This window comes from Oxyura jamaicensis, chromosome 1 (genome assembly GCF_011077185.1).
Source record: "Oxyura jamaicensis isolate SHBP4307 breed ruddy duck chromosome 1, BPBGC_Ojam_1.0, whole genome shotgun sequence".
NCBI classification, from domain to species: Eukaryota; Metazoa; Chordata; class Aves; order Anseriformes; family Anatidae; genus Oxyura; species Oxyura jamaicensis.
In genome coordinates this window covers 71,001,576-71,026,572 of record NC_048893.1, presented here as the reverse complement: position 1 = coordinate 71,026,572, position 24,997 = coordinate 71,001,576, and the positions used below count along the sequence as shown (strand labels likewise).

Here is a 24,997-nt window from a genome sequence, read left to right as displayed (position 1 = left end):
TTTAGGGGAGTTAGTGATGACATTTCAGTAAAGAATGCAGAACTCACTATACCTGAAAATATTCCAGGAGTATCCACACTTAATTAGATGACCATCCTGTGAAGACTTATGTGTGATCTTTGCACACATGAATAAAATTAAGAATGCATTAAAGTCTTCAAAGAATTGCTTTGTACTTTGGGTTTGCAAATGGTTTTAGAAGAGAACATAAAACACAAAATGCATTAACTGAAGAACTGAGGTTGCTTTTAACTACTCTTTTTGAAAATGATTATTTTGTGTATAATTTTGATACCAGCTACTCCTGTTAGGAGCTCAACTTAATGTGAAAAAATAAAATAAATGAAATGGGCAGTCAGATTTCTTACCACACTGTGAGGTAATAAGAAGCAAACCATGCCATCATGCTGGAGCATTTCTCTGTGAAGAAATGAATAAATAGGTTAGGTTCAAAAATCTCAGCCTGTGTATTGAATACTGTTACTGGGTTCAGAGACTCTTGTAGATAATTTTAACTGATTCATAGCTGCTCATGAGGCAAATTCGGAGCTAAATGCCTTACCTGATCAGCCCCAAATTCTGCAGTGTCAACATTTAGCTCAAGTTGTCGTGTCTACTTCCACTTCCATGCATCTGTCTGAGAGGGTGTTCAGATACCAATTTGAATGTGGTGAATAGGGCATATCTTTAATCCTAACTTCATGTAATCTTTCTTTTTATGCAAATTTGTAACCACTTCTCAAACCCACCAGGTAGCATGATGTGTCAGATCCTGATTACTATGTCAGTATACTACAATGTTCTTTATTAGCTGTGACATAAATACGGCATACACAGATATGTGCATTGTACAAGACAAGCTTTACTTCTCTCAGTATCAGAAAGGGATGAGATTGCTCTCTTCATACGGATCAGGATTTCCAGTGCTGACATTGCGACTAAGTTCATTATTCACTTTCAGCCTTCTCAGTTAATCTTTTTAGTTCTCTGGACTTGTTGCTAGAATACAGTGCTTAGTGATAAGGAAAGGAAACAGCCGTTAGCAGACCACAGTTTTCTCACTCACCAGCATCATTCCTGTGATTTCAATCTGTGTAAGAGTGGACTGAGTGTGTAGGACATGCTAGAGACATCAGGCTGTTGCATCTTTTTTCTGTTCTTGTTTAGATGTATGTTATCACAGAATCACAGAACTATAGGGGTTGGAAGGGACCTCGAAAGATCATCGGGTCCAACCCCCCTGCAAAGCAGGATCCTCAGAGCAGGCTGCCCAGGTAGGCGTCCAGACGGGACTTGAATATCTCCAGAGAAGGAGACTCCACAACCTCTCTAGGCAGCCTGCTCCAGTGCTCTATCACCCTCACTGTGAAGAAGTTCTTTTGCATGTCGGTGCAGAACTTCCTGTGTTCTATTTTACAGCCATTGCTCCTTGTCATATCCCCACAAGCCACTGAGAAGAGGTTAGCTACATCCTTCTGTCTCCCACCCCTCAGATATTTATAGACATATATGTTATGCTGGTTCTCTTCATGGCACAGAAAAATACTCTGCTACATGAGAAGAGGGAAGATTTGTTTTTAAAGCAAATAAACCTGAATATACAGGCAGTGTTGGAAACAAGTGTTACGTTCCTCTGAATGCTGTCAGATGATGTGCAGTATCCATATTGTCTCTTCTCTGAGAAATACCAATTCCTTCTAACCCTACACTATGCATTTCAGGATACTTTGCTTGGTTTTAAAATCCAACATCCCAACATGTGGACATCCCAACTATGACACAGTGAACTCAATAATCACTTAGGATCTTAGGATCTTTTGGACATATGTCCAGTCAACAAGAGAATAAAACTTAACAACAAGAAAGCTGATGTTCTCCTGAGAAGGAGCTTAGCTGCTCAAATGCAGATAAACTCACCAGTGCGGTGCCAGACTCAATCCATCTGTGCGTGCAAAGAAAGGGCAACACCTGACACACTTCTGAAAACGGCAGCTGTCCTCCAAAAGCACTGACTGCAGACAAGTTCACCCCTGTTTAATAAATGTCCAGTTGCTATGTTACTGAGATGCCAGGCTGAAGAATGGATACAGTGTGCAAGTCCACATATCTTTTCCCATCCCCACTGCCCTTGCTATCCTGTCACGCTTACTAAATGTACGCTAATCTTCCTCTTGTCTTGTGTTCTCACTTTTCTTGCAGTCGCTGTGAGCGCTTGCCTTGTAATGAAAATAAGGAGTGCCAGAGCCTGCCTCTGAGAATAACCTACTATCACCTCTCTTTTCCTACCAACATTCAAGTACCCACCGACATTTTCCGCATGGGCCCTTCCAATGCTGTCCCTGGGGATAAAATACTGCTGTCCATCATCAGCGGGAACCAGGAGGGTTTTTTCACCACAAAAAAAGTGAACAACCACAGTGGCATTGTGGTCATGCAGCGGCAAATCACAGAGCCCAGAGACCTTCTTCTGACAATTCAAATGCAACTTACCCGCCATGGAACTATCAACACATTTATTGCCAAACTTTTTGTCTTTGTCTCTGCACAGCTTTGATCCCTAACTTTGAGGCATAAGTTGCTACATTTTCTCATTTGAGAGTAGCTTTTTTTCCCCTCCAATTTTAATAAAGTTTTAGTTCATCTGTTGCATGCTGCACTTGCATTTTATTTGCCATCATCATTACAGTTTTCCACCTTCCCCCATCAATGAACATCTCAATTTTGGGAGATTGTTGTGTGTACTGAGCACCATTATAAAAAGCAGAAGTAGGTGTCCAAGAAGTTATAATCTGAATATATTGAGGACTGAAACTATTAATTTGATTTTGTTGTGGTTTAACCTGGCCGGCTAAACACCACGCAGCCGTTTGCTCAGCTTCCCCCTTCCCTCTCTGGGATTCGGGAGAGAAACATGAAAGTGAAGCCTGTGAGTTGAGATAAAGACAGGAAAATAATAATAACAGTAATGATAATAATAATAATGTGTACAAAACAAGTGATGCACAATGCAATTGCTCACCACCCGCTGACTGATGCCCAGCCTATCTCCCAGCAGCTGGCCCGCCCACCCTGGCTAGCCACCCCTATATATTGTTTAGCATGACGTCGGATGATATGGAATACCCCTTTGGCCAGTTTGGGTCAGCTGTCCTGGGTCTGTCCCCTCCCAGCTCTTGCTGCACCCCCAGTCTGCCCGCTGTCAGGACAGAGCGAGAAGATGAAAAGTTCTTGGCTTAGTGTAAGAACCGCTCTGCAGCAATTAAAACATCAGCATGTTATCAGCACTCTTCTCATCCTAATCCAAAACATAGCACCCTACCAGCTACTAGGAGGAAAATTAACTCTGTCCTAACTGAAACCAGGACAGATTTACACAATAGTGGAGTTGGTCTCATCTGATAAAACACAGCTGCATATGTTTAGGACTAAATTTTCAAAACAAGATAGACACATAATTTGCTGAGACATCACTAGAGAGTTTCATCACATGGCAAATGCATTTTTGAAAATCAAAGTCTATCAAAATGTCATAACTTAGGTCTTTGGCATCTCAGAGATGCACCAGTGCACAAGTTGCTCTGAAAATTTGGAGCCAGATTCTCAAGTTGCACCAGTTACACTGCTGCTGTGTTACAGCCAGTGAGCCTGTGCTGATTTACACCAGGTGCAAATAGCACTTCTACCTTCTGAGGATGATATAAAAGATAATCTTTTTTGTAAAATTTGTTTTACAGATTTTTTTATCTTCTTTTCTGTGACATTTCCATGGAATTGCACAGCTAGCGATGGCAAAATAACAGTGGACTCCTAACAACACTCAGTAGCAGAGAGCTCCTGTATGTTTCACAGGCTGAGAATTGTCTACAGGAATATTTGAATAAGATACAATGATATATATATATCTTTATATTATATATATATAATAAGATAGAAGATAATGCTTTCCTCTCTCCAATTTCCATATCAAACCTCATAAATATGCAACTATAAAGACTTCACCTGTCAAAGAACCAGGCCTTAAAGGTCAGCTAGAATTCCAATATCCAAATCTTTCTTCCGTTACTTCTATGATGTCAAGAACAATGTAGACTGTACAACTGGAATTTGTTTGGAATTACTTTGTTTCACAAGCTGGAAGAAGACTCACTGTACTCTTCAGTCCTTGTATTGATAAATATTTAAAGCTCAGTTGCAGAGGTATGATCTACAAATTAGTGCTCTTTGACACCATCCTGGGCTCAGACATCTCTGTTCTACACAGGCAGAACAGTCAGTCCGCAGATGAATGAGGAATAATCCTTATGAAAATTCATATTAAAAACACCTGCCTCTGTGAATACAGACAGCACTGGCAAAGTACTAGGTTAGAAACTGGGAGCCTTCTAAACCAAGATCACAAATCTTAGTCACCTGATCACAATTATTTTATTAGCTGTAAGCTGTGGACTCTTGGGCTTGTTGTGAGCCAAGGACTAGACAGGGACATGACTGCAGCACTCTGCCAGAGTATTACATGTTCCCTAAGGCAAAGTTGATCCCAGCTGGCTGACAGGAGTTCAAGTCCCATGAGGAATGTCAATGAGTCTGTTGATGCATACTTATAAAGCCGCCAAAACTTGCCAGTAGGTATAGAGTCCCCACTTTAAATATTGAAAGCACAAGCCCATTCTACTTGAGCTAATGAGGTTTTTTACTGGCACAGAAGACACTTGTATATAAACGCCCTCTGGCTACCAGTTCATTATGAGACCATATTTAAGTAGGATAAAGATTCAAAAATAAACTTCATTTTTGCAAGTATTAATATATTATTGTTTGGCAGGAAAAAAAGGGAGTGTGAGAATTTGGTTCTCAATATTGAAAAATTCTACCATATTCTATCATTTTATTGCATTCGGCAAGCAATTCAACAGCACGGAGCTCAGTATTAGATGCTTCAATGCTGCAGCGTATCTGGAACTTTCGGGAATGTGTCATTATGTAGCACCACTTAAGTGCATGCTTCTTTCCAACGAAAATGAAATCAGGGATCCTGGTCCAAAGAACTTACTTATTGAATCCAACAGAGAATATGACAATGAATGTCACCAGAACCCAAAAAGAAAGAAAAAATGCATTCAGGAAAGCATGATATACAAAACAATCAGTGCAACTGAGCTGATTCTTAATTTACTTCTTTTATAAAAGAAAAAAAAAAAGTCTGCAGGAGGTAACAGCTCCAAAACTACAATTTGTGATAGAGGAGGCAACTTCAAAGAAAAATCAGAGTAAATAAAGTTCTCAGCACATAGGAAGAAAGTTTTGTCAATCATAGTATCCACAATTGGAGGACGTGGGCAAAAAGGAAGTTCTCAGCTAGCTAGAAGATCAGATGCAAAGATGATGTGTAAGGATAAAGGAAGATGTATGTTGAAAGCAGAGCACATCATTAATAGTAAATATGCATAATTTGGAATGGATACTGGTTGACAAATTGTTCCAGAAGATGCCTAAAGGTGTGCAGTCAAAGCAAGGGTAGAGAAAAGTGTTGCTAACTGCATTCGGGATAACCTGAAACAATTTGTAGAGATACCGAAAGAAAGATCAGAGAATCAGGTGGTGGAAAATGAAAGCACAAGCTCAACTTCAATGGTGAGGACAGAATACACACAAAATGTACATTTTGTGTACACAAATACACATACAAAAATGTGTATTTTGTGTTTGGACAGACACAAAAATTGAGGGATTTTTAAGAGGGGAGAGAAGCAGTGTAAAGTAATAGAGCTGATACAAAATTTTGTCATGTTAATAACTAGCACAGATCACTTGTTATCATGGTGATCCTCTGTTTCAAGTTACAAGTTACCTAATTCATGTCAGAATGCTTTATTCCAGGGAATCAGAAGGGAGAATTTTGAACATAAATCTTACTTAGGACTTCACTGTAAACAAATTAATTGCTTTGTTGGATGAGAATTTCAGAAATGTTTGTATTTGTTAAATGTTCCAGTTGAAGTCGAAAGTAAGGCTCCGTTTCCTTCCCAGGAAGGAACAAAAGCAGAGTCATACTGAACACTTCAGACACTCCCACCAGAATGTTTTTGCATACAAATCTTTCTAACTGCAGCTTTGAAAATTTAGGATGCTGTACATATTGTATCATTACTTCATTAGTCATGAAGGCCAAAATAAATTACACAAGCCACTGATTACTGATGTCCATCAAACCTTTAGAAGATGCCATTGTTATTCTATAAGGCAAAGAGAAGAACTTTTAAAGTGTTTCAGGATTCATAAACACATTATTGAAGGTAAAACCAACCTGACTTGGCTGTTGTGGCCCCAGCTCACAGATGGAAGATTCAGCTTTTGTTTGTATGTCTGTATATATGTAAACATCTACCTAACTCCCATATAAACAGTAGAGAGAAAAAAAAGTGTGAGAGAGAAACAAACATGATTGATACACATTTTGCCTCAATTCTATTTGTTATGCATTTTGAAATAGACTATTTTACACTGGATGTAGTCTATGTAATTTAGCTCAACCTTATTTTAAAGATGCAAGCTTACTGGAAGTCCTTTCTTAACTTGGCAGCTGGAGTTTAAAAGAATTGGGTGGAATCTGTTATTGTAGGTTAGACTATTATGTCCATACATACAGAATTAATTTGTTCTAAAATGACCAGCATGAGGCATTTCAGCAGAAAGTCCTGTTCTGTCCCCTATGAGATATCTAGGAAATCATGAAATTTTGTATCTAGATGAAGGTGGGAAATAAAATATTTCTCCTGACCTGTATCTCCATTCTTCAGCTTCACTCTCAACACATTAACTATGGAATGAGAATAACAAGCCAGACTCAGCTGGTATAAATTAACCCAGCTACATTGCCTTCCCTTAGACTATGCCAGTTCACATCTGTTGAAGCATGATTTCCTTAATGTTGATTCATGTTTTCTCTTTTATCTTTATTTTAGCTTCATACAATATCAGCACGTTTGGCTTTGCTTTCTTTGATGAGCAAATGTGGGTAGCATACAATAAGAAGTTACTGATGTATTTATTATTTATAGGGCCATAAAGTCCCTTTGAACATTTGAAGAAAGATGGCTTGTAGGTGTGGAGTTGGGTAACACATTTTGAAAAGAGTAAGAACCATTTGTTTCTAGAGGTATCTTACAAACTAAAGCTTCCATTTTTGTTTCCCTTTTACTCAGTGAATTTTTCTTCCTTTTAATCTTTTAATTCCCTCCCTCTGACACTGCAGTCTTTTCTTTCTTCCACTTAGAAATATGAAGAAATGGGCAGGTCAAAGTTGAGATCGTTTGTGGGGCTTAGTCACATTGTAAGTCCCAGCACAGCCCTTTCATCTCTCATGAACACAGACCGGGTATTGTGTGAAGTTCTTGAACTGTAAGTGACTTTAAATGCACTCTGGTGGACAAGGGTGAGAAGAAGTCATTTAACTTTTAATAGACTTTCAAGGACGAATGAGCAGCTGGTTGAGATGGAATATGAAATGACCCTTACCACTTCCCCAAACTCAGAATTCAATCTTATGAGGTTTTAAATAAGGTGGTTAACTTATTTCCTCCCCCAGTTTCCATTCCTCTGTGTTTTCTCAGTTTAGATGGAAAGGGGTGTGTGTGTGAAAAAGACTGAAAAGAGGCTTTTCTGACTCTTGCTGCACGGAAAATTGTGAAAGAAAATGGGCCCTTCTGATACTTCCTGACAGATTTCCAGAATGGAAACAATTGTTTCTGCTTTATGTGACTGGTATCAAATGGAATACAAAGAGGCTTGTGTGAATAAGTGTAGCTCTTCTGAAATCAGTGAGACCATGCCAAGGAACTGCAGCTGAGGACCTGGGCCTAGTCCTTGGGTCTTGTTTGTACTTGTAAGGAGACTTTACTTGGTATCCTATGCACTACAGTTCTCCCTATTTTTGCATGCCTGGCTTGACAAATTGGGTTTGAGGGGATTTTCACAGCAACTCTTAGCCAAGCCAAATTTTTCTGTGGTCCAACAGTTCTGATGATCTACTTAAGTCTGTCTTCAGTTTTTTAGGTAAAATATCAGATTATATATCAGTTTTATATCAGTTTCTAGCTCCCTAGATTGCAAAACACAGTGATTTATTTTCAGGATATATATGCATCTTTCTCTTTTTTCTCTTAGTGTCAGACTTGAAAAGACAGATACTATCCGTTGCATTAAGTCTTGTCGACCAAACGATGTCAACTGTGTGTTGGATCCAGTCCACACAATTTCCCACACTGTCATTTCACTACCCACATTCAGAGAATTTACAAGACCTGAAGGTAAGCAGTTTCTTCCTTGTTCCATTTAATAGACTACAACATATAAAACCTCCACTGGAAATCCTTGCCTAAAGCCAGACTAGCTACCAGTGCAGTTAAATGTCTGCACAGTTCAAAATTACAGCATACTATTCATTTAATTAAAACCTTCAATATCTAGGAATTTTAGTTTTACGGGAAAAAAAAAGAAAAAAGAAAAAAAAAGTCTGAGCTCTAACTCATACAGCTTCCCAGTATAAGGAAATAGGAAATACTCAGTCTAAATTCCCCTTTACATTTACTCACATAATATCAGTGTGCCCCATGACTTCTCTCTTCCCTCTTTTGCTATAGGAAATAGGTATTCTTTATATTTCTCTCATCTGTTTATGGTCTGTTGCAGGCTATTGGCAAGTGACTTGTTCCAACTGTATGGCCTTTATCTCCATGTAGGCCATAAATCACAAAATACAGTATGTATTTATACATCTAGTACTCTGATTTGCTGACTTTTGACCTATGAAAAAATAGTGTTACTTTTAAAAATATAAAATAAAAGGGAAAATCCTATAAAATAAAGGAAAGCTTTTAGGCATCCTAGTGAGCAGCTGCTCAGTTGTACAAAAGGAGTTTTCCAACCCAACATGGTACACTTTGATGGATATTTTTGTGTATTTCTTCAGCTTTTTCAGCCTCTGAAGTCTCCGTGAGACTTCAAGTCCTGCAGTTTCAGAAGGATCACACTCACTTTGCTTAGTTCACATATAAATTTACAGATTGAGAGGCAATTTTTGCTACTTGGCATTTGTATTCACTTTCTGGTACCTTCTGTAGGGGTTGCCTACATATCCAGAGGTGGGATGACTGCCTTCACCTCAGCTTCTCTAATGCAACTTATTTCATGATGAAGGTACAGGGAGAGAATAAGGGGAGGGAGGGTGGGAAGATTATTTTGGAAAAGTTTTTAAAGATCTTAAATCTCTGTTTCTGATCCACCCAGAGTCTCAGCTTTGCTTCCCCAGGAAGCTGTCCTAAATGAAAGCCAAAGCTGACTCTTCATTTTTCTATCAGTCACTCTTAACCCCTTCCAGGCTGAATGAGTAGGGCAAGAGACATCCCAGTTGTTGTTTATATAGGAACAATTTAGCCACCAATAACATGGATGTATAGAGCTGCTGTAAATTGCATCAGGCCTGTTTCAGGCCTTAGCTGGCCCTACATCACAGAGAATGGAGGAATGCCCCATAGCCACTTTTACTCCCATACACGCCCTGTCAGCTTTACCAGGTGTACTGGCAGCAGAGCTAAGGATTTGGCCCAGGATGCTTCCCAAACAGTTCCCTCATTAGTCCATCGTGATTTAATAAAAAGAGATGAGGCTTAGCAATCTGAGAGTAATACCAGATCCCAGAAGATGTTCTTTAATTCAGCGCATGGCCTTGGGTGAATTCTTACAGCTCCATGGTTTAGTTTCATCATCTGTAGAGCAAGGATAATAATATGAATAATACTTACCTCCTTCACAAGAAGCTTGAAAACTAACCTAAATCCTTCCTCCAACACTGAAAAGGACTCTACAATTTGTAACATCAATACTTTGTGAACTGCCTAAGGGAATAAGAGTTCAGGGTTCTATCTGTTTTGTCCCCCTCCACTCCCTACCCTGTGGATACTTAAGTGTTGTCCTTTCTATGTACATGCCAGAAGTCTGACTGATTTCTGAGTGGTCTTTCTGAACTGTGAAGTTACAGTGTTTTGGCTTCAGGACTTCTTGAATGCTGCAGGAGGAGAAAATAAATCTATCTGAATGTTCAAATGTTCTCTTCCTGCAAAAGTTCTTTCTTTCTGTTCTAAAAGACAAACTGTCCAAGGGAGTATTTGTCCTCCACTGGCTTTGATGACACGTCATTCTGGGTCAAATGCTTTTTTTTTTTTTTTTTTCAGTGATATTTTCACTACTTCTCAGTACACTCTGTGATACCTTTTATTTGCAGAGATTATTTTTCTTCGTGCCATCACACCTACATATCCAGCCAACCAGGCAGATATCATATTTGACATAACAGAAGGAAATTTAAGAGATTCCTTTGATATCATCAAGCGTTACATGGATGGTATGACAGTGGGTAAGTAGACTGTTTTCTGCTTACAGTACACTTTCTTATCTCAATAGTATTATAGAACAAGGTCAAAGAAATTGAGCAATTCTTTTACACCTTGATTTTCAAGCCGATATTGATTTAAAATTCTCCCTCTCCAGTCCAATATGCCTAATTTGAACTTACATCACCATTTTTTAAAATTCAAAACACCAGAGGCCAAATTTTAATTTGAGAAGCATTTTAACTTTTTTCAGAATTAACTCTAATTACCAATGCAAATGGCTTAGCTTTAAAATTATGGTGTTTGTCCATTATAATCAAACCAAATATAAAATATGTAGTCTGTCAACAAAGACACTGTAAATTTAATTAACTGTTCTTTCATGTTTAAACAGCATGGCATCAATTTTTTGGATAATAATCAAATCTTTATAGCAGGACTAATTTACTCAATCTGTTCCCTGTTCGGATATTAAGTGACAGTCTTGTTCAGTTTTAAATAAATATCTTTCTGTTGAGGATAAAAGGGATCTGTCACACACTGTGGTTTAGAATAAACTTAAAAAGGAGTTTTACCTGTGTATGTGGGTCATGCACTACACCTGCATCTCGTCACACAGGAGGGAGGGGCTGCAACACAACCTGGGGTCATACCTTCTGGTAGGTTTCTTTCAGAGCAAGGCTCTTTGGCAGGATATAATGCATACTGTATGAAGCAGCATGTAATCCATCTCACGTAACTAGTATATTACATATGTGCATACAGAAATATATTTACAGTGTTTACAGTAGCTTGGCTCTCACTCTGGTACCCAACATACCCGTGCATAGCTGGCAAATGATGTGAAGGTCACAGAGAAGGAGCAGGTCCCAGCTGCTCTGCCCCATGATAATCACTAGTGCAGTGGCAGGGAGTATTCTGTGATTCTCATGCTTAGAGAATGAATGTGCCGGGCCTGGCTTATACAGTAGTATTGTTTGCTCTTTATTAATGTTTACTTATGAAAATAAAGGACCGCAGTTGCCAGTGAAGACTTCTGCTTCATGACATGAATGTGCAGGTTCTGCTCAGGTTTATACATGTGCTATTGGGCTTCCTAGCAATATTTGTATGGATGGAAAGGAAAATCGTTGCTGTGCTTGTTTGGTGAAGAAGTCATATTTAGTGCGATCTGAAGATGGCACTGTTGCATTTTGGAAGCATGATCGTATAGTGTCAGGTGTGCAAAGCTTTTATGAACTGTAGATAAAAATCTTAAGGTTTATATTTCTTTATCAAACAGAAGTATACATGTGAATGCTGAGAAAGAGGGAGAGTCTGTTAAAGCAGGATGATAAGATTACAAATTTCAGGTATTGGGTTGACTTTTTAAAAGAGTATAAATGTTATCAGATCCCACAGTAGTTAGAGTAGTTTGCTCTTCATGCTGTGTGCTTCTTTCTGTCTAAAATAAGAAAGAAGAATGTGTTTCAAAATTTGATTTGCCAAGGCATTTGCCTGAGGGAAACGTTTCCATTTTGAATAATAGGACTGCCCGTCAATGGTATTTTACTTTGTAAACTGGATATATATCTCACAGTGTTAGGAGAGAAAGGATATTATTCTGTACTGTGTTGAAAGGATATGATATATATGCCTAAGTACATGCCCAGCTCTGTGAAAGAATTGGGCAATGGTTTCTTCACCTCAGTTCCCCCATGTGCAACATGGAGATGATAAAACATGCCTACTACTGTCTTAATTAATTCTTGTATGTAAGAGTCTTAATTAATTCCTTTACTTAAAAGTACTGTGAGATTAATGGATGGAAGTTGCAAAGCAAACTGCCTGCAGCAGAATTGGAAAGGGAAAAACAAAACAAAAACCCAACTAATATTACCTGGAGGGGCAGGGGATCAGGACAGCACGTTGTATGTGTGAAATTAGGATTGCAAATAATTCTACCAGCAGAAGTTCTGCTGCTCCCATCATAATATCGTTTGTCTTTTTATTAATAATCAGAATGTTAGGTGTTCCCATAAAAATGCTGGGAAATTTTCAAGACAAATAAGTAAGATGGGTTCCTAGTCCACAGGAATTCACAAAGTGAGTCCCTTTTTTAGAGAAAGGGGAAGGGCTTGTATAAGAATGGAATGAGAGGAAGGGCGTAGGTGATATTAGAAAGATTTATTGGTTGTACCATTACATTTTAAGAACATAAGAACTGTGGGGATGTACCATAAGAACTAGCAGAGAAAATGTCCAGCTAGCCCAGTAATCGGTGTCCAATATGAGCCAGTAATGGACAGGTATAGTGGAATCATTCTCCAAAGATAAGTCCAACTACTGCAATCATCAGTTTATATGCTTCTGGGAGTGCACATCTGGACTGCCTAATGACACATAATGGATATATTCCTCCTGAATCTCTTCAGTCTCTTTTTAAGACTTTTTTTTTGCTGCTTATTGAGGAAAGAACACATTTACCCTGATAATAAAACATAGATGCATGGGTAAAAATACTAATAAGCATGTTTAATAGTCAGTTGTAATATTTCAGGAGAAAAGGCAAGTGTAACAAAGCTATTTTATCTGCTAATGGAAATTAGATCACCATTAGGTGACCATTCTCTACAAGAGTAAACACAGAAAGCCTCTACACGAGTTTTTGTTGTTGTTGTTGTTGTTGTTGTTTTTTAAAGAAAAGACATCAACTAAATCAGAGAGAGATGAAATGCATAACAGCATATGGAAAAAGCAGGCAAATATATACTAGTCTTACTGAAAGAACTGAGTGTAATAAACTCTGACTTGATTTTAGAACAGAGGAAACCAATGAGGGGATTGAAACAAAGGAGGGAACACTGGTAAGAGGGGGAGAAAAGACAGGTTAAACAACTATGAAGATGTTCTTACAGAAGTCTTTCATATTTAGAATGTTTTTGCTAGTTTGTCACAAACAAGGAGAGAGATGACTGCTTAAGAAGGAACTGCACCTAAGCTGTGCTTATGTGAATGGAAAGGAACAAGGTGCTCTCAAAAGTGTAACATAAAAAATGTGAAAAGGTGCAGCATATTTCTTTTGGAAACAGTTTAGAGAAGAGGAGGAGCTGTTAGAGATGGAGTTTCAGAGCTGTTAGAGATGGAGTTTCATTCAGAGGGAAAGTGAGAACTTAGGCATTGATAGAGAATCGTGGAGTGAAGAGAGTCAGCTCATCAATTTTAGCTGTTATCCCATTAAGCTGACGCTGAGACATCAAGAAGATGTTAGAGAAATTGAGAAGTATGTAGGGTTGGATGGAGAATGTCTGTCAGCCTGGTTTGTGATTTTTTGGTGGTGCTGACGAGATGGGAGCTGAGGTCACATGAAAAGATGTGAATGTTTAGGAGCAGGTTGTGAGGAAGGAAAAAGAACACTAGCAATGGAGGAAAGAGCTGCCCCAGGGGAGGGTTAGAAAAAGAAAGAACAAGATCTCCCAAAGGAGATGTAGAAGGAATAGCCACTGAGGTAGGAGCAGAAAGAGGCAAGGACAGTACTGCAAAATCAAAGAAAGAAAATACATCAAATGGGAATCAATGACCAGCAGTATCAGATATGGAGGAGCCAGAAGAAGAAAGCACAGACTACAAAAAATGGGCAATGCCACCCTACAGCAAGAGTCTTCCAATGGAACGGAAGGAACAAAAGCCAGCCTACTGGAATGGCAGTGTGTAGACCTCATGCAAGCTGAAACAAACAAAACAAAACAAAAAAAAAAACACACAACTGAGCAAACAGTTGCCTCTGATATTTCTACCCAACTGTATTAAAGATGCTGAACTCCATGCTTCCATTGTTCAAAACGTTGTGTAAACTCTCTGTTGCCTGGTGTGGTTACAGGCCAAGATGGCACTGAATCAAATAGATACAACTTCAGGTTAACAACTGCACATCACTTATTAGCATGGGTGGGAGAAAAACAGAAGTGCAAACCTATCAATTTTTTTAAAGCTTTTATAGACTTTTCACTGCATTCCTCCTTTAACCAGCTGTCAGTGAAAAATGAAGAATGCATTTTCAACCTGTACAAAAGTGTTGTATTAATGCCTAAGGTATTATCTTGTACTATAAAACATTTTCCCCCTCAGCTACACATTCATTTCCTTGGGTAACTGTAATACCACCTTGTAGTCTGGTAGGCTTCAGGAAGGTTTTAAAATTTCTTAATACAGCTAAAAGTAGTGCTGATAGACTGAAATCTTCCCCATCACATTTGATACTAACTTAAGTATATATTATTCTTGCCTATGAAGCAGAATGATATAATTCTTAGCAAAAAGACCCAGAGCCAGTACAATTAGAACACTTCAGTCGTACCTGTAGAGGTTCTCAGGGGTGTTGTGCTAGTGCTTGAATATGTTGGTATCCACAGTTACTTATAATTTTACAGATATGCACTACTGCTCTCCATTGCTATTGTTATATACATTTGTATTTTTCAAATAATTCTGTTGCAGCAGGTATAACTCATGCATTGTGTCAATGAATTAGATCTTCCAAACAGATCTAGGATTTGTGTTGTGCCCTATATATATAAAACTTACTGTTTGCTTAAAGTTATCATTTGAGGAAGTTGAATTTATCATAGTGCCTATCATTTAAATGCTTCTTCTGCCACTCAGAAGGAAAAGAAAACTGAGATCATTGCAAGTGGCAATGATTTCAGTTACAGTTGCAAGGATTCCACTGCTAATTCTGCCCTGTCTTCCTAGGCTCTTTTCCATGCATATTAATTCATGATGTTACTGTTGAACCATTACAGAAAGTGTCTGAACTGCTGTTGTTGCAATACCGGATTTATTAGTAGTCTTATTTTTACTGTGGTATCATGATCATTTAGTATATTCCAGAGGCTGGACAGAGACTTTAAAAAATGAACAGAAGGTAGACCAAAACAGATGGTAAAAGAAACTGTGCTTGCAGGATCCTATACTGGTTGGTGGTGGGAGAAGGAAACTGAAGGCTTATTTGACTTTTAGGCAAACCTGCCCTTAGCCCAGGGATAGTTCCATAACTTGCAAGCAATCTGGCCATTCCCCGACACAGCAAAGTCTTTTCAGTGTCTGCCACACATGTTTGTGTGGCCTGATGTTAAATTCGGAGTCTCTGGTTTGCAGAAGATGTGTTCTAAACTTAGTCAGTGGGCCCACTCTGCAGTGATGGGCAAGTACCTTCACATTTCTCTCCACTTCTGTATGCTCTGTTTCTCTAGTCTCTTTACCTGTGGGCCAAAAGCTGACTGGCTCATACTGTGCATTTGCACAGCATTTAGCATAATGAGATCCTCAGACTGATTTGGGCTTTCTCACATGGCAGTGATGCTGAAAGTAGCAGTTCACCTACAGCTGCTTTTCTGTGCTAAAATGGAGCCTGGCTAAAGGCAGAGCAGCGGCATCCAGGAGAGCTCCACTGTTTGCAGGGGCGAGGATTTCAGCACATACTTTATCTCCTCTTGTGGATACTCTTACTAGAAAGTAAGCAACAATAGCCACCTTTTGTCTGACTATAATGTCATTAGCATGAAACAACAATGGTGTCTGGCAATACAAAACCAGTGCTGTCCAGTCATTCACAGCGAGCACACAGAGCAGTGACATAATTCAGCAGGTTTTTAGACAGGCTCTTGCAGCCTTACATTAAAAAAGACACAGTCCCTTTCAGTATCTTTGTTCTGGTTTCAGCCAGGCTTGTCCCTTTCACAAGAGGAACCCTTCAGAGAAGAATATCTTTTGAGTTTTTTTCTATGCCAGGTTGCCCTGTTGAAATTAGTAGCTATGCATTTGCGACTAGGGTGCCCAGAAGCCATTTGGTAAAGGGAAACCTAGATTTATTGCCTGAACCTGCCCTTTTGGGATGCTGCTGACTGCACTGTGCTGTAGTCAAATCTCTCAACACGCTCCCTCCCTTCCAGAAAAAATGTCAGGCTGAAGAGCTCTTCTGGAGGCAAACCAGGAGGTGAATTTTCATTTTGCATCTGAGAAATGCGGAAGGTGCTTTTCTGGTGAGAATGAGTCTCATGCTTGAGCAAAATAATCTTCCAAGTGCCAGATTTCACTCTATCACATTGCAAGTATCTGGTTAATCACATTTTCTTCCCTGATCAATATTCATTTCACCCCTCGGGTAGGAAGATGTAACTATTACAAAAACATTCATCCATACCATGTTCGATTACAGTTTCCATAAAGCCAGCAGACAAATAAATCAAACTGCAACTCTGAGGAAGTTTTGTGAGCTGTATCATGAAGTCAGGAGTCAGAGACCTGTTTTTCTGAGGAACTCCAAGTGTGAAATATGTGTGACTCATTCAGCTGCTTCTGTGGCTTCTCCTGAGTTTGTGTGTTGATAGCAGGCATCTCATTTCTGCAGTAGTGCCTACACCCTATAAAACCTGGAGACAGAAGATAAGAAACTTGAAACATATTGTAAATCTTTCCTTGTATGATGCACAGATGCATGGATCACTTAAAAAGAACGCCTTTATTTTTAAAGGGGTCAAATGTGGTGAAATGACCCCTTATTTCAGCCTTATTTTGAGAATTTGGTCAGGGATTTACACACATTAAGATTCAGAAAGCTTCCTTCAGCAGAAATTTGGCAAATAACACCAGCAGAGCTGTTGCCTCTAGGTGATGACTGAGTGGCTGTCTAAAGGCTTTCATGTCAAATCCTCAGGATTAGGTACTTTTTCTTCCTTGGTAAATTGAATCACAGAACCATATTATGCTGGGTGCCATAATGTGGCTCTTTGCCAAGAAATGCTTAGGGTTAAAGTAATTAATTGCTCAGGTGTCATGGATATGCTACTGTATCAAAGCTTGGCTGAAACTAAATAACGTGGTAGTGGGAAAAGGTAAGGCAAACTCAGCCACCCTCCCTAAATGGAGGAACTGTATGTATGTTAAGCACTCAGGTATTACTGTGATGGGCACTAAACCCTGCATAAATAGGATTGTGGAAATAAAGTATCAGAAAGCTGATATATGTGATTTTGAATGTTTTGCACATTCGGCATGGAAGATTTTCCACCTGTTTTTGTAATACATAAGGTTCTTATACTATGCAAAACGTTGCATTCTCAGAGGTAGAATAGGAAGGATTAAAATATCTACGGTGGAAACTATTTTTTAGTGAGGCTACTTCAAGTACAGTTATTTTAGGCATGAGTGATTTTGCAGCATTGTCAACATTATAACCCATTGCAAGGTTTGGCTGGAAGGCAAGCCAGAGATCTAAAAGCACTTCAAGTTTGCCAAACCAGGATAAGAGCATATCTCTCTGAAGTTATTTGGTATCCTTAATAAAGATCATAGTATTTGTAAACTAGCCAAACCTCAGTAAAATCAAAGGCTGTTTTTAATTCTTTCATAATACCAAGGCTCCCTATGATCCAACATGACAGATAATAGCTTTGAAAAGATTTACCATTTGTTTCTGGCCAAAAATGTATTAATACCATGAGGCCCCTTTATTGCCTTTTTATTTGATGCATTTCAGCAATCAAAGCTTTCTAGAGAAGCCCAAGTATTAATGAAAAATTTTTTTTTTTTAATCTTTTTTTTTGAGTGGTTGAAGGATAGCATTTATAACAAATTGAATCCTAAATTTCTAATCTGTTGAGTAAGGCTAATCAAAAAGATCCTGTTTCCTTAGGTACCTGCTGAAACGTAACTCCTGTGATGTAGTTTCCTTTTTCATTTTTCCTTTCTTCAGAGGTGGAACGAAAAGCTGAAAAAGAAGCAGATTTAAATAGTTTTAGCTAAACTAAATGACGACCTGTACCCTAGATGAAAAGTTCAGAGATCATGAGTACCTGGACACAATTATACACACAATTATTATGTTTAGGCATAATTATTTGGGCAGGCTTTAAATGAGAACATTAATAATTTATAAAATGTAAACACAGTGTGATCACTAGATACTATGAACATGTTAGATATGTGAGCATTAGGCATTGCTTGTGGTCACAGGCACAAGCTCTCCTAGTTACACTGCTCTCTTTTTCTGAAGGATGTCTTGCCCTACATCTGATCCTCCTTTACACCTCTTGGAAAAGGATATGGTGTATCTCTGAGCTGTGCTGTTAAGTAGCAGTTGTTGAATTGATTTGTGAACATAGACATTTTGCTGGACCTGGAGATAACATGCTGATACAGTCAACACTGCACCAACTGGACACAAGTCATTAGGAGTCTTGTTTATGTCATTGGTGCAATATTCATTGTTGTGGTACCTAAATTGCCATTGCCCTTCTATTCCATAATAGGGAGTGGTGGAGTTGTATTAAGTGATCTGGAATTCTGTTGATGCTCAAAAGGAAAATCTTCTCCTTTCCACATCTGAAAAAAAAAAAAAAAAAAAAAAAAACAAGCACTTCAGCATTTTCCCTGTTGTCTGCATTAGAGCTTGTATGGCAATCTTGTGTTCTGTTTTTCAGGGTGGAGGATATAGCAGGACCACTGTTTTTTGATCACCTTAAACCAACAGTGAAATAGCCATGAGTGTCGTATGACATACATGTGTAATTGTATGTGACCAAACTCACTTTTAAAGCATTTTATAAGCACTTGTTTGCTCAACGGTTGAAAGTTAGTCCATTTTCTTAGGAAATTGAATAAAGATCTGGAAGGTTAATGTTTGAAAAGCACGTTTTTCAAAATCTTGGCTCCAGATACTTCAGCAAAGATTTGTATAGCTTCACTCTTGTGAAGCAGCTCTGCATCAGCATGGAAACTTTGTTAACATCCAACTCTAAACTTAATTCTCTGTATCTATTATTTTATGAAATGCTCACCATCGAACTTGAATGAAGGTCTAACTCACAATGCTATGAGGGCTATACACTTCAAAGCAAGAGGAAATCTTTTTCAGTACTTGTATTTTGATTAATGAGTTTTCTGAATCCTTTAACCATATTTATGTTTGTCAGGTGGCAGTTCCAGGATTAATGATATCTTCAGAGCTATTTTTCTGTATATGGTTTGATGCCTGCAGTGATGATTACCCAGAAGTATTTCATTTTCCAAAGAACAGTCACTTATTAATAAAGCAGATTACATCTGAAACTATGGAGCACCACATAGCAGGAGTCTACGTTGTTATTGAGAAATATAGACAGCTTTCACAAAAAGAAAAAAAAAAAAAGAGATAAAAAATAAAAAGGACTGTTAAGCTTTTGAAAGATGGAGGAATCTAAGGTGTGCGTTAACTATCTGAAGTCATCAGACATCTGGTGGTCTGGGAAATATCTGCAATTTGACAGCTAGATTGTGCCTTCAGGCACAGTCATGAACTAGAGGGGAGTGGAGGAATATACTGCCTGTGAGACTGTCTATAGAGGCACAGCCTCCTGCTGTGAAGGGCAATGAGAAGGGCTTCTACAAGTACATCAACAACAAAAGGAAGACTAGGAAAAATGTGGGCCACCTGATGAATGGCGCATGGGACCTTGTGACAAAGGACATACAGAAAGCCTAAATATTCAGTGCCTTCTTTGCTTTATTCTTTGATTGTAAGACTCACTTTTAGGAGTCCCACACCCTCAGAACAATTGGAAGGTCTAAATCAAGAAAAACTCACCATTTTTGAAGGAGGATTAGGTTAGGGAACATTCAAACTAACTGGACATACACAGGTCCATGGGAGTTGACAGGCTGCAGCTACTAGTGCTGAAGGAACTGATGGCGTTGTGAAGCCACTCTCAGTTATCTTTGGAAGACTCTGATGATCAAGGAAAATTCATGAAGACTGAAAGAGAGCAAATGTCACTCTTCCTCTTCTATAAGAGAAGGGCAAGAGGAAGGTTCTGTGAAACCACAGGTCAGTCACCTTAATCCCCGGGAAGGGGGTGGAGCAAGTCCACCTGGAAAATGTTCCCAAATGTATTAAGGACAAGAAGGTGACTGGAAGAAGTCAGCAAGGATTTATGAAGGGCAAATCATGCTTAACAACCTGCTGTCTATGAAGAGATTACTGGATTAATGCATGAAAGAAAAAGAGTACATGTTGCTTATCTTGACTTTAGTAAGGCTTTCAACTCTTGTCTCATTTAATATCCTCATAGGCAACCTGAGGTAGTGTGGACTACATAAGTAGACAATGAGGTGGTTTGAAAGACAGCTGCACCACCAGGCTTGAAAGGTTGTGTTCAGCAGCACAATGTCCAGCTGATAGCCAGTTACCAGTGGTGTATCTGAGGGATCAATAACTGGGGCCAATACTGTTTAACATCTTAATTAATCAGTTGAATGGTGGGACAAGAGTACTTCTTAAGAGGTCTGAAGAGGACACAAAACTGTGAGGAGTGGCCACAGGTTTGGGTTGCCATGCAGAGGGACCTTGTCAGGCTGTGGAAATGGGCTGACAGAAATCTCATGAAGTTCAGCAAAGGGAAATGCAAAGTCCTGCCCTTGGGCTGGAATAACCCCATGCACCAGTACATGCTGGAGGCTGACCAGATGGAAAGCTCTGTGAGAAAGACCTGTGTGTCCTTCTGGACACCAAGTTGATCATGAGCCAAAGGCAGCCAATGGCTTCCTGGGATGCATTAGGATCTTCTTGTCAGCAGGTTGAAGGAGGTGATCCTTCCCCTCTGCTCTGGTGAGGCGTGTCTGGAGTGCTGTGTCCTGTTCTGGGCTTCCTGGTGCAAGAAAGACATGGACATATTGGAGAGAGTCCAAGAGAAGGTGCTGAAGAGGATTAAGGCACTGGAACATATGCCATATGAGGAAAGGCTGAGAGCTGGAATGGAACTCTCTGGCCTGGAGAAGAAGAGGCTTGTAGAGAATCTGATTGATGTGATGGGAGGCAATAAAGAAGATAGATACAGAGTCTTCTCAGTGGTTTTGGGTGAAATGGCAAGAGTCAAAGGGCACAAACTGAAATATAACAATTTCTACTTAAACAGAAAATAAGAAGGGTTTTTTTTTTTTGGTGTTATGTTTTTTTGTTTGTTTTTTACTGTGAAGGTGGTTGAACACTGGAACAAGTTGCACAGAGTTTTGGAGTCTCCGTAGTTGGAAGTATTCAAAAACTGACTGGATACAGTCCAGAGTAACATGCTCCAGGTGAATGTGCTTTGAGCAAAGGCTTGTACTAGAAAATCTTCAGAGGCGCCTTCCATTCTCAACTACTCTCTGATTCTGATAGTGGTGATGTTGAAACCATGATATGACTGTATTGCTATGAAAGGAAATGTTTGGCAGTTTTTACTCTACCAAATGCAGTAGGACATTTCCTAATGTGCAATGTTTAAAGCATTATATTTTCAAGGATTGGATACGTAAACGAATTATCCAACAGATGATTGACTTGCCTTTTCCCCGCCATGGTATAGGTCAGTAAGTACTCTAGTAACTATGTTGACAGAAGTAATTTAAGCACTGAAAATCATTACTTTGGCATAACCTTTTGGAATAAAGAGATGCTTCTAGGAAAGAATTTACTTATATCTTAGCTTATGCAGAGCCCCAAAGATTTTGATGGAAAAAAAAAAAAGGGTAATATAGCCTAAACTATATATTTTCTGTTTGTGACCAGGCTGTCAATTGGTTTTCAACCTTATTGATGAAGTTTTCGTATTTGTAATGAATATTGAAAAGAAATAACTTTTTTTTCTTACAGATCTCAACATGACTTTTTTGAAATAAAGTCTACAGAGCCAAAAAGCAATTTGGCTGTATAGTTTTGGCTTCACACTATAGATATGTATTTACATGTAGTAGACTGATATAGTCTGGTATTCAAGCCTAACCTGCAACTCACTGTCTATGGTTTGATCCAAGGAAGCATTTATTCATGGCTGGACTGTTTTTTTCTTGCTCATTTCTGAAATGATCCTATCAGCACTGCCTTTTAAAATAGCCACTGCAATGTTCATTTCCCTAGCCCTAAACTTCCTAATTGCCTGAACATCTCTTTTGAAACTGTGACTAGGGTCATACGCGGATACATGAGATGTTATTCTTAATTTCAAAAATCTTGGACAGCAGTATAAAGCAAGAGGCCTTGAGGAGAAAAGCAAATTTAAAATTATAGTTCAGGATCTTGCATTAACATGAGGAGATCAGTCTTCTTGTATTGCTTAAGGGAAACTCACTTGCTTCTCCCCTACAAGAAGTAGTTCATTGCACATTAACAGATGTTTGGGGCTAGTTTCCTTCAAATAGCCATGCAATGGCTTTAGGTTCCAGGAGGCTGAGATAACCTTTCTCCTTCACTCCTGCAACATCCACAAGGGCTTAAATAAGTTTTCTAACATTAAGGGAGAGCCCATGTATTTAATCTTATATACCTGTGGCTTGACACAGGCTAGCAGACTATTTAAAGGCTATTTTGTGATTTCAAAAGATCCATTCCTTAGAAAAGGGTAGTTACTCTTGTGTTGTGGCAGCTAAGGCTGCCACATCTGTTCATCTCTGACAAGTCTGTATAAAGGACCAGAGGGGTTTTTGTGAGGAAAAGGAGTTAGAGGTCTAGGAATAGCCAAATGTAGCACTTCAGAACACAGAATCACAGAATCACAGAATTTCTAGGTTGGAAGAGACCTCAAGATCATCAAGTCCAACCTCTGACCTAACACTAACAGTCCCCACTAAACCATATCCCTAAGCTCTACATCTAAACGTCTTTTAAAGACCTCTAGGGATGGGGACTCCACCACTTCCCTGGGCAGCCCGTTCCAATGTCTAACAACCCTGTCAGTAAAGAAGTTCTTCCTAACATCCAACCTAAAACTCCCCTGGCGCAACTTAAGCCCATTCCCCCTCGTCCTGTCACCAGGCACGTGGGAGAACAGAACAACCCCCACCTCGCTACAGCCTCCCTTGAGGTACCTGTAGAGAGCGATAAGGTCACCCCTGAGCCTCCTTTTCTCCAGGCTGAACAAGCCCAGCTCCCTCAGCCGCTCCTCCTAAGACTTGTTCTCCAGACCCTTCACCAGCTTCATAGCCCTTCTCTGGACTCGCTCGAGCACCTCCATGTCCTTCTTGTAGCGAGGGGCCCAAAACTGAACGCAGTACTCGAGGTGCGGCCTCACCAGAGCCGAGTACAGGGGGACAATCACCTCCCTAGCCCTGCTGGCCACGCCATTTCTTATGCAAGCCAGGATGCTGTTGGCCTTCTTGGCCACCTGAGCACACTGCTGGCTCATATTCAGCCGACTGTCAACCATCACTCCCAGGTCCTTCTCTGCCTGGCAGCTTTCTAATCACTCATCTCCCAGCCTGTAGCTCTGCTTGGGGTTATTGCGCCCCAGGTGCAGGACCTGGCACTTGGCCTTGTTGAACTTCATGCAGTTGACCTCAGCCCATCGGTGCAGCCTCTCCAGATCCTCCTGCAGAGCCTTCCTACCCTCGAGCAGATCGACACACATACCTAACTTGGTGTCATCTGCAAACTTACTGAGGGTGCACTCAATGCCCTCATCCAGATCATCAATGAAGATATTGAAGAGGACCGGCCCCAGCACCGAGCCATGGGGAACGCCACTAGTGACCGGCCTCCAACTGGATTTGACTCCATTCAGCGCAACTCTTTGGGCCTAGCTATCCAGCCAGTTTCTAACCCAACGAAGCGTGCGCCAGTCCAAGCCATGAGCAGCCAGTTTCCTGAGGAGAATGCTGTGGGGAACGGTGTCAAAAGCCTTGCTGAAGTCAAGGTAGACCACATCCACAGCCTTTCCCTCATCCACTAAGCGTGTCACTTTGTCATAGAAGGAGATCAGGTTCGTCAAGCAGGACCTGCCCTTCATAAACCCATGCTGACTAGGCCTGATCGCCTGCTTGTCCTGCAAGTGCTGCGTGATGACTCTCGAGATAATGTGCTCCATGAGCTTCCCTGGCACTGAGGTCAAACTGACAGGCCTGTAGTTTCCCGGGTCAGTCCTCTGGCCGTTCTTGTAGATGGGCGTCACATTTGCTAGCCGCCAGTCAACTGGGACCTCCCCCGATAGCCAGGACTGTTGATAAATGATGGAAAGCGGCTTGGCCAGCACCTCTGCCAGTTCTTTCAGTACCCTTGGGTGGATCCCATCCGGCCCCATCGACTTGTGCACATCCAAGTGCCGTATCAGGTCACCAACCATTTCTTCATGGATAGTGAGGGCCACATCTCTCTCCCCATCCCCTTCCACCAGCTCAGGGTACTGGGTATCCAGAGAACAACCGGTATTGCCGCTAAAGACTGAGGCGAAGAAGGCATTAAGCACCTTCACCTTTTCCTCATCTCTGGTTACTAAGTTTCCCCCTGCATCCAGTAAAGGATGGAGATTCTCCTTATTCCTCCTTTTCGTGTTGATGTATTTATAAAAACATTTTTTGTTATCTTTAATGGCAGTAGCCAGATTGAGCTCCAGATGAGCTTTGGCTTTTCTAATTTTGTCCCTGCACAGCCTCGCAATATCCTTATAGTCCTCCCTAGTGGCCTGCCCACTTTTCCAAAGATTATAAACCCTCTTTTTTCTTCTAAGCTCAAGCCACAGTTCTCTGTTCAGCCAGGCTGGTCTTCTTCCCCGCCAGCTCGTCTTTGGGCACGTGGGGACAGACCGTTCCTGCGCCATTAAGATTTCCCTCTTGAAGAGCGCCCAGCC

At 40.1% G+C, this 24,997-nt stretch overlaps 1 protein-coding gene and 2 long non-coding RNA genes across 10 annotated transcripts in view; 1 reads left to right on the top strand and 2 right to left on the bottom strand.

Annotated features, from left to right (window-relative positions):
- FBLN1 (fibulin 1) overlaps positions 1 to 24,997 on the top strand; it is a 90,941-nt gene that overhangs the window by 52,699 nt on the left and 13,245 nt on the right. For 5 of the 7 annotated variants that reach the window (XM_035309607.1, XM_035309591.1, XM_035309643.1 and 2 more), the window contains 2 exons: positions 8,164 to 8,306; positions 10,280 to 10,411. In XM_035309607.1, coding sequence (XP_035165498.1) covers positions 8,164 to 8,306; positions 10,280 to 10,411 — 275 coding nt within the window. Of the gene's footprint in view, positions 1 to 2,199; positions 2,657 to 8,163; positions 8,307 to 10,279; positions 10,412 to 24,997 lie in introns of those variants that run through there. The other 2 variants (XM_035309611.1, XM_035309597.1) reach the window with 1 other exon arrangement.
- LOC118155978 lies at positions 343 to 24,112 on the bottom strand. The gene is made up of 4 exons (XR_004746093.1): positions 24,101 to 24,112; positions 22,336 to 22,340; positions 1,969 to 1,976; positions 343 to 772 (listed from the first exon to the last, which is right to left on the bottom strand). It is a non-coding gene; the product is annotated as an uncharacterized LOC118155978 (long non-coding RNA).
- On the bottom strand, positions 8,577 to 18,136 carry LOC118155990. 2 transcript variants are annotated; one of them, XR_004746100.1, is made up of 4 exons: positions 18,065 to 18,136; positions 16,671 to 16,798; positions 9,687 to 9,764; positions 8,958 to 9,006 (listed from the first exon to the last, which is right to left on the bottom strand). It is a non-coding gene; the product is annotated as an uncharacterized LOC118155990 (long non-coding RNA). The 2 variants fall into 2 exon arrangements; XR_004746097.1 differs by having other exon boundaries at positions 8,577 to 9,764.